Source organism: Barbatula barbatula (assembly GCF_947034865.1).
Source record: "Barbatula barbatula genome assembly, chromosome: 17".
Taxonomy (NCBI): Eukaryota; Metazoa; Chordata; class Actinopteri; order Cypriniformes; family Nemacheilidae; genus Barbatula; species Barbatula barbatula.
In genome coordinates this window covers 340,285-352,957 of record NC_136780.1, presented here as the reverse complement: position 1 = coordinate 352,957, position 12,673 = coordinate 340,285, and the positions used below count along the sequence as shown (strand labels likewise).

Sequence of the window (12,673 nt, the reverse complement as noted above, 5' to 3'; positions counted from 1 at the left end):
CCACTTGAGCAACAGACAGTTTGTGAAGATTGCAGGACACCTCTGACCTCATTAAGAAATATTCAGAACAAAAGTCAATATCAAATATATTACACACATTTAAGCGTACAATATTCAATGCATTCATGTATGTTATCGGTTTGTGTGTGTGTTTCCTGGAATTAAACCAATGACCTTTGTGTTGCTCTGCCACTCTTATTAAGTATATAAAAAACATCAAATATAAAAACATCAAATATAAAAACATCAAATATAAATAATAAATAAACACATCAGATGTATGTTTTACACGTTTTTTTCTAAGAGACTAATGAAGAACATTTGCCACATATCTAACATTATTCATCCAGTTTCTTTAACTTTGACGAGCAGACATTGTGTGATGGCGCGCGCCCTCTGCCGTGCCCGTCAGCGTAGCGCCGATGCATCAGTGCGCACGCGCAGAGCCGTGTGTCTTCTGAGCGTTCTCATTCGCCGAGAGCTGGAGGGCCGGGCCTTTTGACGTCACCGAATATTATCGAGCTGTGTGTGCTCGCGGAGACACGCTGAACGCGGAGGCGCGTCGGAGGAAAGACTTTAAAACGTTAAAAAACTTTTTAAAGATTAAACTCACTTACATCGATATTTACCCGCTGAGAGAAACACACTTCATGTGAAGAGACGGACACTTTCAACACTTTTGACAGTTGACAGAAGACTTTAACTAACTTACTTGTGTGTGTGTGTGTGTGTGTGTGTGTATGTGAGTGAGTGTGCGTGTGTGTGTGTGCGTGCGTGCGTGCGTGTGTGTGTGTGTGTGTGTGTGTGTGTGCGTGCGCGTGCGTGTGTGTGTGTGTGTGTGTGTGTGTGTGCGTGCGTGCGTGTGCGTGCGTGTGTGTGTGTGTGCGTGTGTAGGTGTAGAGATGAAGATAGAGTTTGCACCTCTGCGTGTTCCTCTGCGCAGGCGTCTGCAGACAGCTGCAGTCGTGCAGTGGGTCTTCAGCTTCTTGGCTCTGGGTGAGTGTCAACCCTGTTACCATGACCACGCTTCTATCAATCAAACATGACTGTCACTTGTAAATACTCTTATTTGTTCTGTTTGTGTGTGTCAGAACTGAATGAACATGTCAGCCCTGTTACTCGCTCGCAAAAAGTGATTGTTGAAAGCTGCACAGATGTAGAAGTTTTAGTGTCTAATATAATACATTAACATTTTGTCATTTAGCAGACGCTTTAATTCAAAGCCACTTACAAAGTAGGGAAAACAATAGAACAAAAGAACAACAATGCATTGGGTCATATCATGTCAACTCAACCAGAGGTCTCCGGCTCAAATTAGTATTTTTATTCTACAGAAGCAAGACCAACTTCTGGAGTGATGTTAAAAAAATGATGAAATGCCACCGATTCATTATTAAATGATCAATTCATTTGTAGAGGGAGATAAAAATGTCAATTTTCACCTGGATTTAAAGGGAGTAAAAATAAGATGAGAAATATGTCAGCATCATCATATTCTTTTTACTCCGAGGTCGTTATATATATTAGTAAATCTGTTCATTTCAGGTGGTGAAAGCTCAAAAATGAAGAAAGGGCACTTTTGGTGTTCTTTTCACAAAATGTTCATGTCTGTATCTCCAGAACTGTTAGAGATCCCTTGATGTCCTTTTATGTTCTTATAACTGACCCATTTGTCCTATAAGCTTCAGTCCTAGACAAATGAGGATCTCAATGCGGCTTCGGGAGAAAACTGTTAAAATGGACACATTTTCAGACATCAAAAACTAATTGTGGGTCATTTAAAAAAGTTTTTCATTTCTTTTCTAGAAGAATGTCTGAAGAACAAATAATGTTGAAACTTCAGATGTGTCTTTTTCCCTTCTATTAAAACAACTGCACAAATCAACCATTTCTGGGTCCTTTTGGCACTGAGTTACTGTCAAAAATGATCTGGTTATAGAAGTTATCATTAACATTTATATTTCTTTGAGTTATAGGGAAATTTTGATAAAGGGATGTTGTTATTAATGGCCCGAGTGTAGACGATGTTAGGAATTACATTTTGAAGATGCTCCAAAACTGATGAAAGTTTGCATACATGTCAAATGCGTATTAATAATTTGGTTGATTTGACACAGAATGACCCAAAGGTGCAGTAAAACTCTTCTCAGTTAGCCTAGCACAGAATATGAAGCTAAGATTCTTTTTTTGGGGGGGGGTTAAGAAAATAGAGAAGAAGTTGAAGACTGTATCAATGGGTCAGATTTTGACATGTGTAGTGTGAAGGGTTGGTTGAAGTCTGATTATTATTAAATGTCAACCCTGTTGGCCTTTTGAAAACACATATACCCAAATATTTAGCCATGGAAAAAAATAAGATACCATTGCAAATTGTCATTATCAAATCAGCATTTAAATGTAATGTGGCCATTTCAGTCCAGTGTCTGTTGAATTTCGACGAAATCAAACGAAGTGACAAAGTCACCCAACAGCAATGAGAAAGACTGACAGCATGTCTATGAGAAAAATCTCCAGGTTATCACATAAAAACATATTTTTAAACCTTTCCTAAATATATGTAGAAATTTGACTGTTGTATTGCTCGAAGGTGAATCTGAACTTACAGTTTTCATTTTCTGCAAATGGAAACAAGAGCTTTTATTTTAAAATGTAAAAGTTGGAAATAATATGAGTAGTTCACAGAATTAATCGAAAATCATCATTTTGCCTAAACACTTACCAAGAAATAGTCCATTTTAAAATCAGAAAACAGTCTATGAAATGGTGTCTTAAAGGGATACTCCACCCAAATATACTGTCATGAATGACTCTCCCTCTAGTTGTTCCAGACGTGTATAAATGTCTTTGTTGGGTTGAATACAAAGAGAGATATTTTGGAATAATTAATAATAATAACAGTTCTGAAGCACCATTGACTGCTATAGTAGGAAATCATGTAAATGTCAGTCAAAAGTGCCCAGAACTGTTTGTTTTCCTACATTCCTCAAAATATCTTCTTTTGTCTTCAACACAACCACAAATGAGCAATTATTGTTTTCCTACTATGGCAGTCAATGGTGCTTCAGAACTCTTGGTTTCTAACATTATTCCAAAATATCTCTCTTTGTGTTCGACCGAACAAATAAATGTAAACATGTCTGGAACAACTAGAGGGAGAGTCATTCTTGACAGAATGTTCATTTTCGGGTGGAGTGTCCCTTTAATATTTTCCGGTCCTTTCGAAATAATTGATTGTGATTGTACATGAATCTGTTGTAAGGGGATTTCTTACACATAAAGTCTCCGCTGGCGTTGTGAAATGATTTGAGTGAAGTCAGCTGGTAAGGGGGGAATGGAGAGATTGACCCACTCGGGTTCACTGTGTGTGCAATGTGGGTCACAGTTGAAGGCATTAAACCGGCACAGAGAACTAAACACTGTGTCTCTCTCCGTCTCTAGCTCAGGTCTGCCTGGCTGCGTTTGTCCTCTTGTGCCTCAGTGATTGGTGGATTGCGGGAGTGCTGTACGCTGGTTGGCTGTACCTGGACAGGGACACGCCCTTATGTGGAGGTCGGAGGTCACAGTGGGTCAGAAGTTGGAGCCTGTGGACGTATTTCAGAGATTATTTCCCCATCAGAGTGAGAATTTCAGCATTTCTTCAGTCAGTGGTGTCTTAAGATCCTTCACAAAGACTCATTTCTTCTTCTCTCATGTCTCCATCTCTCTAGCTGATAAAAACCGTGGATTTGGATCCGTGTCATAATTATCTGTGTGGCTTTCATCCTCACGGCGTGCTGGTGGCAGGTGGATTTGGCAACTTCTGTACAGAAGCGTCCGGATTCTCACAGATGTTCCCCGGCCTCACGCCGTATCTGCTCATGCTTCCCTTCTGGTTCAGAGTTCCGTTCTTCAGAGATTACATCATGTGTGGAGGTGTGTCCGAGAAACACCAAGCGCGTACATGTAGAACGATGCGGAAGAGACCAAGAAGTCACATATATCAATACAGATTTCATAATAATGTAAAAACACACGGACTGCAAGATCCCCTTTAAATGAAGAAATCCTTCAGTGACGAGACAACTAAAGGTTTTGTCAGCGGGTCCTAATGTGTCCATCATCAGATCAGAACTGTGGCGGCACCTTCATGATTCTTGATACAATCTGCATTAGTTTAAGCCGCTCGTGAAGTTAATTCAGTCAGGATGTTTTCAAAAGTAAGTTCAAGTAGATATACAGGTCAGATGTTCATAAAGCAAAACAGAAATCATTTAAATGTTGAACTTTTTATGGGAAACAATAATGTGTTTGATGGGTGTGTGTGTGTTAGAGACCTACTTGGTTCTAATTCAGACATTTGCACAATTTCACAATATCCTATTACACAACATGAATACACACACACACACACACACACACACAGTGTCATTGACCAGAGGTGCGTTTATCAGCAGAATGAAGGTTTGTTTCATAAATAAATCAATACATTGACTTCATGCAGCACTGCATATGCTTTTAAAACGCTCTTGTTGATTGTGTTGTTTGTTTCTATTGTGTGTGATATCAGCGTTTGACCCTTGACCTCCTCTGTCTGACCTGCAGGGTTGGTGTCGAGTGAGAAAGCCAGTGCCAGTTACGTGTTGAGTCGTCCGGGTGGGGGTCACGCAGCGGTGGTGGCGGTGGGCGGCGCTCCGGAATCTCTGGACGCGCGGCCCGGAGCCTTGACCCTTCAGCTGCTGGAGAGGAAAGGCTTCATCAAACTGGCTCTCAAACACGGGTATGACCTCACGGTTTCATCCTTTATATCAGGGGTTGTCCAGGGGGTCCGAGAAATGATTTCTGCAGTGCGGAAAATGCATGATTTCTTACGGCTTTTTCCTCTTACTCCATTTCTCGACACACGCAAAACATTTGCTTACATTATTGACTTGCTAATTAATAAGTAACAAATAATTATTGTTCTTCTGTATATCTATACAGGCAAATACAGGCCCTTTCAAATAGACATGAGCTAATATGGCTAAAAGTAAATGAGACAGGATCAAGATTTTATTACAGCGGCAGCATAATATCATAAAAGAATAATCCATACGGCTGATATTCAATTTAATTGGTTTGATTTGTATGTGCAGTATATTTTCAGATGTGGCTACTTTTAAACTAATATTGTTAAAGATGTTACCGCCACTGAATACATTTTTTTAAAGGTAATTGGGACTTTTTGTCTCTCAGTTCTGACTTTGTTTCGCCGCAATTCACACTTGATAACAGCCAATTTTCATCTTGCATTTCTGAGAAAAATGTCCTTATTGCGAGCCTATGTCACATCATTAAGAACCTTTTTATACTAACTTGATTTGATTAAAAACGAAGAGAAACTATAGTCAGTATGGCGTACACAGTCTCTCAATTATCATCACTATAACCTGCCAACATAGAAGGATAATAAAAGCTATGAAAATAATTAGATTATACTTAAACGAAACACTGATATGATTGTGACAGCACAACAATCTGTCAATCACAACATTTACTGTCGTCATTGTTCCAAACCTGTATGAGTTTGTTTCTCCTGCACAAGAAGATATTTTGAAGAATGTGAAAAAAAACAAAACATTTCCTGGCTTTTTTCTTTTAAACATAACTGAAAGTCAAAGGGGACCAAAAACAGTTCGATTTCCCATATTGTTCAAAAGAAACTCATACTTTTTTGGAACAAATTGAGGGAGAATAAATAATGACAGTAAATGATGTAAGAATCATCTCTTTATTAATAATCTTGTCAGTATAATTTACATTTAAATTTATTCATTTGGCAGACTACAAGTAGTTTTATACAGTGTCACATTACTGCAGAGCGATCAGGGGTAAGGTGTCTTGCTCAAGGGCCCTTCAGTCATGACCTGCTGACACTGAGATTCCAACCTTCTGATCACAAACCCAACGCTCTGACCACTAGGACACATCTGACCCCAATAATCTTCATCATTTTAATGTTTGTGTCTTGATACTGTTGATTTATGAAAGCTTTTAAGATAAATGACATACGTTTTAAATGATGAGCCAATGTATGCAAGTATACATGGCGTTAATGTGATTTAAATTGAGATGTGTTTCTGTTCTATAAAACCGGTCTGAAGTGGTGAATTAGGGTGAATATTACAATGCAGTAAAGCCCAATGGCATTTAAGAGTACAACTTGTAGTATGCAATTCCAGGGGTCCTCGGAAAAAAATCGCTGTAAGGGGTCCCTGACCCCAAAGAGTGTGAGAACTCCTGCTTTGTATAATTCACGCATTTAAAATATGATAGATCTGATATGTTTTTTAAGATTGTGTGATTGTAACTAAGTTCTTGTAAAAACATTATAGACTGCTGTTGTGCTTTTTAGAGCGTGGTTGGTTCCTGTGTTCTCATTTGGAGAGAACGAGCTCTTTGATCAGATGGAGAATCCCACTGGCTCCACCCTAAGACGCCTGCAGGACCGCCTCCAGAGGACCATGGGCGTGGCCTTGCCTCTCTTTCATGCCAGAGGTGTTTTCCAGTACAGTTTTGGTCTTCTTCCATACAGGAAACCCATACACACCGTGGGTACGTACACACACATCATCATAAAACACAAATCACTTCAGAAAAAAATCACTTATTCTGGATGTTTGTGCTTGCTGAGTGATGGCAGACGATAAATCCGAAAAATAACGTGAATTGTTTTAAATGTTTACATTTCTCTCTCTCTCTCTGTAGTTGGACGTCCCATCAGTGTAGTTCAGAATTCCTGTCCCAGTAAAGAAGACATTGACACTCTTCACACTCTTTATATGGAGGTGAGTGAGAGTTATGTCAGATGTCAATGATAATGTGACAATATATATTGTTTGATTATTTGTTTTTGTGTGTTCAGGGTCTGATGCAGTTGTTTGAGGAAAATAAAAAACACTACGGCATTCCAGAAGACAAACACCTCAAATTCATCTGAACCGTGTGTGTGTGTGTGTGTGTGTGTTACAGTATAATCAGCATGTTTATTGATTAATTTGTGCTCACAGGATCTGAGGTTATGCTACTGAAGTGTACAACACTAAACTCAGTTTACCAAAGAGTCACTTATTCAGTCAGATGTCATTCCTATGAAATCTTTTGATTTTCAGTCAGATTTGTTTTGAAATGTGGTCTTTACAGGTTTAATGGTGTTTGTTTTAATGCATTGGGCTTTGTGGGAGTTCTGTACCTTTGAATGATGATCAGCTGTAATAGGATTTCATTTATGTATTAACCTTGGACTGTATCTATAATGAAAAACTATTTTAGAAACGCACCCAACTGATCATATATATGATATAAATCTATGTCCAGAAATGTCAAATGTATTCACTTATCAGAATAAGAAAATAAACTGGAAAGCTGTTTGTAATTGTTTGTGTGACATTTCGTTTTGCATTTAATATGAGTGATAGTCCTGCATTAAAAATACTGCAGTATACTTAAACTGCATAGTAGCCTACACTGTGGTGTACATAAGTAATTAAAGGCGGAATAGGTGATTTGGTAAGATGCTAACTTTAGCCTGCTAGCACTGAAATTATGATCCCACCCTCCATGAGAATCGCGGTCCAAAGCCACGCCTCCTCCAAAACATGAACGTGCGCAAACCAGGTGCTCTTGGATCGATTCCAATTAAATCAAGTCTCATTAACCAGTGAGAACATGTTACAGTACAAAGTAAATAACGTTACTATAATAGCGAAAACCACTAACGTGACTGTTTTAAAACGGGATTAGATGGAGCATAGTTCCCGTTAGACGCTGGTTAGCGATGGAATACATAAAGGTCCAAACATTTAATTACATTTATTCATTTGGCAGACGCTTTTATCCAAAGCGACTTACTAGTTTTTTTTTATACAGTGGCACATTACTGCAGAGCAATCAGGGGGTAAGGTGTCTTGCTCAAGGGCACTTCAGTCATGACCTGCTGGCACTGAGATTCAAACCTGCAACCTTCTGATCACAAGAACAACGGTCTAACCACCAGGCCACAACTGCATGAACAGGTGCGCAGTGGGATGCAAAATACGTTGACAGAAAACATCATTATCATTAACCTTGCACCAAGGGCAAAAGTTTTTCGTCCTACAGGTATGCCTTTCACAGACAATATATAATTATAAAAATACCAATGTATCACTTATTGATCGCTATCAAGATATTTAAAGGGTAAATTCATCTCAAATTGAATTCACCCACATGATGTTAAACATGTTTTAAGACCTCCCGGCGTCTTCGGAGCACAAATAAAGATATTTAGGTGACATCCGAGAGGTTTCCAGGCCACCTGATAGACCACCTGTCAACACTCCCGTTTTCACACCCATCATCCCGCCACTCACCCGTTTTGTTATTTCTCCTGTAAATCTCCCCTATTTAAATTATTTCTCCTTAGAAACCTCAACTCTGAATAAAACTAATAATTTTGAGTTTATTTCTAATATTCCAAGTACTGTGACCCAGTTATTGTAAATAATAACTGCGATATGCAAACACGGGTAAATCCATCCATGTAAATAAATAATAAAAACATTCTGCTAACGAATAAACCAAGTGTTTAAGGTCAGGTGGTTGAGTAAAGTACACACATTTGATTTTGGGATGAAGTTACCCTTTAAGAGTCCTCCAACCAGCATAACGAAAAACCTTTCTGGACAGGATTGCCTATTCAACATTTAATACATTTTAATGTACATGCCCGTATTTTGTAGTATCGAAATGTTACTAAAATAATAAAGTATACAACAGCATTTTTCATTAGGTTTATGTAAATGGTCGACAGGAGGCAGCGTGAACCAGTGTTAGCAAATGTCTCGCTTGCTGAAAATATTTTAGTTTAAATAGTTAACCAGGACGAATATTGTTCGTTCTATTAAAGAGTTTACGGCTCTCGTGTTTGAATTCCATATTTGGTCTGTCTCATGAATAATAACAAGATCTCGCCGCCCGTACAGTCACGCCTCCTCATTAATATTCACGAGTCCTTGACCATAGTAGAATCGGACGTAGAGCGGAGGCGGAACTTCCGGGTGATGGAAAGTTGTCAACAGTTTCGCTGAGGAGAAATAATGTTCAGATCTGAGTTGATAATTGTCACTTTACTGTAAATCCGTTGAGAAACAGCTCAAGTGAACCGATCCGATCTTGCGTGTTTTCAGCGAGGAGCTGATCTGATGTTTCGGGAACTGGGAGTTTTCTGAAGACATTTTCTGATTTGCACATTATTGGGGTGGAGAGAGTTGCGCGTGCTGGACTTGATACAAACTGATTCCGATCTATCAGATGGAATATAAACAGATCGCTCCCTGTAAACCCAAACGCTCTTAAAACTGTATTTCAGGAATATTCCGGTGGTTTGAGGTGTGGACGTGACCTGCGCTGTACTTTTGTGTGTTAAAGTTCATTATTTCTCTGACTAATTCATCTCGACTTTCGCTGGATTCGGAACCTGCTAGATCCATAAATCTGTGGTTTCACTGTTCTTTGGAGACATTACAGCCCTGATGAGTGTGATGCGGGTGTTAAAGTCAGGTTTAGTTTCAAGGTGTTGCGCAACGCGTGTCTTTCTGCGCGCGCTCATGCGGGTATTTGCTTGAGGTGAAAGAGAGGCGCGCGCGTCCGCTGCGCGACTGTGACGTCATCGCAGCGGCGTGAGAATCGTGATGCTGGACACGACGACACGATATTCGGGTGTGTTTGCTTGGACCCAGTGAAGCCAAATCTTACATGAAAACATTGTGGAGATCACTACACTGTTGGGTTTATACTAAAGTCTTTCCTCCTAGAGTGAATTTATAAGTGAATGCAGTAGTACACTGTCATATTTATTATGGCAGCTTTAAAAAGCATTATAGTCTTTTTATCTGTGACAATTACTACAGTTTACTATAGAAAATACGACAACGTGCATTTATACTTTTCTGCTTGATCCAGTTTTAATCTCAGATTATATATGAATCCAGTTTTAATCTGAATGAAACCAGGACTGTAATCTCAGACGTTCTGATTGATTTGAGTCTTGACTTCATTCAGGATTTTAGTAGTAGAACTTAAACTGAACTTTTTGTTTTTAGATGCCAAATTCGCCTTGCACACCCAAAAGAAACCCACGAGACGCTGAGACGTTCAGTTTCAGTTGCAGGAGTTTATTTAGATGTCTCGCGAGGTCAGATGTGTGCATTTTAAAATGGCGTTCAGCGTCTCTCAGGAGGAGACTTACGCAACCACGCTGACTGCACCCAGATACCATTACATTAATATATCTCCTGTTTTACTTTTAAATATTTTTGCTCACATTACTGTGTTCACCTAAGAAGATGAAACAAACTCTAGTAAAATATCTCTCTCTTTCTCTGTGTCATTACTCTGTTATAATGTGAGTTTTCTGCTGTGTTTCTCTCACAGATTTCTCTGTCTCTGCTGAAATCATAATGAATTGGGGTGTCCGGGCGTAACGTCACACAGACAGAAGCACTTGAACAGACGCGCACGTGCTCGGTCCACAATGAGTGGAGGAAGGAAACGGAGCGGTTTTCAAATAACCAGCGTGACCTCAGACTATAATCAGGGTTCTTCTGAGAACCTTTCACCTACTGTACCTGCAGAAATCCTGAGCCCTCAAAAAGCCACTCCCCCTTCCACTGGACCAAACAGAAACCCTGCCCACAGAAGCCAGACCTCATCGCCCACTCAACTTGTGGCCAATGGCCCCTCCCTGCGCCAAATCCCTGCCCTCCAAACGCAACAAAGCTTCAGCCAGCCGACAACGCCCCTCACGGCCCGGAAGCAGAACTCATTGGATGCGGGCGGGGCGTCGAGGTTCCGCGTTGTGCGATTGGACCAGGGGCCAGGTGAGCCGTACAAACGTGGACGTTGGACTTGCGTGGACGTGATGGAGAGGGAGGTGGAGGAACGAGGGCTACGCCGTGTGATCGACAGCATGAGGCACGCCCATTCGCTGGAGTCATTGGAAACGGTGGGGCTGGGCGGTGCCGAGGGAGCGGTGGGCGGAGCCGGGCTGAAGCCGCTGGGGGTGCGAGGGCTGCAAGCGGGTCACATTGTACACTCGCAGGGGACCACCCACCTGCTCGCCCAGTGCAGGACAGAAACCACCCATAGTGGCCCGCCCTCACCAACACGACTGTACACACTGCATGACACGCTGCCGGTCACCTTGCCGCACTTGCCGAACACGCCTCGTGCTCGCCAAATCCCCGCCCCGCTGCGCCTCGATGTGGATGCCACTGGCAAGGTAAATCCACCCACGCCTCATCTGCTTTACTGTCACTCCATCTTCAAATATATTTACATTTAATACATTTAGATTTGAAGATTTAACATTACTTACATGAAACATTAAGAACAATACATTTCATTTATTTTATTATTTCATAAAAACTGTAACGTCTGAATCTCTGTTTGAAACATAAAACTGTAGAAGAATTGTAAACTAATGTATCTGTAATGTGATTGAAAATGGAAGTTTTTCCAACACTGCAAATAAACATTTCAAGTATTAAACTCTGGACCCCTGCACACACAGTCTCCTGTAGTCTCACAGGTGTCTCACATGACCCATTTTTGATTTCTCCTTTCAGCTCCGGACAACTCGTTCTCAGCCGGCATCCCCCGGCCCCTACCTGTGTCGTGACAGCCCGTTCCACCCGGGACTGACGCCCATCCAGACACCAACCACCTTCGCCCTGGCACAGTCCATGTTCGGCATGGGTCGAGCGTTTGAGCTTGTGGGAGATGACAGGTGAGACGAGATTAATGATGACCGTATCAGACCTGTGTGTGTGTGTGAGTGTTATTGAGAACATCATCTGATCTCTGAGCAGGTCTCAACAGTATTTACTCCCTGCTGTCTCTCTGGGTGCTTCTCAATATGCTTCCTCGCTCCTTCGTCCTCCATCCTATGACCCGGGAAATCATTCATGGTCAGCCATCATGAAGGACATTGCATTCTCTAACTGCAATGTGTAGAGTCTTCATTAACTGACGGTGCTTTGAAATGACGCTAAAGAGTGCGAGGATATGCCATTTCACTTCTTTTTCCTTGCTCCTTTCCCTTGTATCCTGAAGGGGAGGAGCTAAGACGTGAGGAAAGGAAACGAGGATCCACAAACATGAATTGAGAAGCACCCTCTGTCTGTTTCTCTCTCATTCTGCCTCTGTGTCTCACTGCTGTTCTATGTTTAGACTGTGAGTTGAGTGCAGATGTATTTTTAGAGTCGACTATAAGAAGCTGCTGCTGCTTTCTTCAGCTCCTGATCATCAGTTTTTACACGGTTGTGTTTATTGTCACAAGTCTGGAGGAAATACCTCACACACACACACACACACACACTTTACTCGTGAGTGTTCTCGAGTAAGACACCTGAGCACTTCTCTCTATGCAGTATTTCAGTGTCCAGTATTCAGAAATCTGATTGGCGGACACATGTTTGTTTGTTGCTGTCTACATGAGCTGTAGTCTTGTGTGTTTTCTGTACAGTTGTGTTTTTTATTTGTTCACACAGGCCAGTTTAAGCTGCAGAAAGAGCTTTTGTTTGCTTACAGTAACACAACACTGTGTGAAGTATGCACATGACCACACGCTTGTGCTGGCCAAACATTCTTTGTGTTAAGTGTGTTTGTGGTTAAAATG

At 41.0% G+C, this 12,673-nt stretch overlaps 2 protein-coding genes across 2 annotated transcripts in view; both read left to right on the top strand.

The window, feature by feature from the left end:
• The first annotated feature begins 369 nt into the window (after positions 1–369).
• On the top strand, positions 370–7,398 carry mogat3a (monoacylglycerol O-acyltransferase 3a). Its single transcript, XM_079478958.1, has 7 exons — positions 370–996; positions 3,439–3,617; positions 3,708–3,912; positions 4,582–4,756; positions 6,371–6,570; positions 6,724–6,803; positions 6,881–7,398. The coding sequence occupies exons 1-7, from the start codon at positions 903–905 to the stop codon at positions 6,953–6,955; spliced, it is 1,008 nt and encodes a 335-aa protein (XP_079335084.1). The 5' UTR covers positions 370–902; the 3' UTR covers positions 6,956–7,398.
• A 1,616-nt stretch (positions 7,399–9,014) lies between these two features.
• tsc22d4 (TSC22 domain family member 4) overlaps positions 9,015–12,673 on the top strand; it is a 10,932-nt gene continuing 7,273 nt past the window's right edge. The window contains exons 1-3 of the mRNA XM_079478951.1: positions 9,015–9,714; positions 10,429–11,275; positions 11,622–11,782. Of these exons, the coding sequence (XP_079335077.1) occupies positions 10,529–11,275; positions 11,622–11,782 (908 nt within the window). The 5' untranslated portion in view covers positions 9,015–9,714; positions 10,429–10,528. The remainder of the gene's footprint in view (positions 9,715–10,428; positions 11,276–11,621; positions 11,783–12,673) is intronic.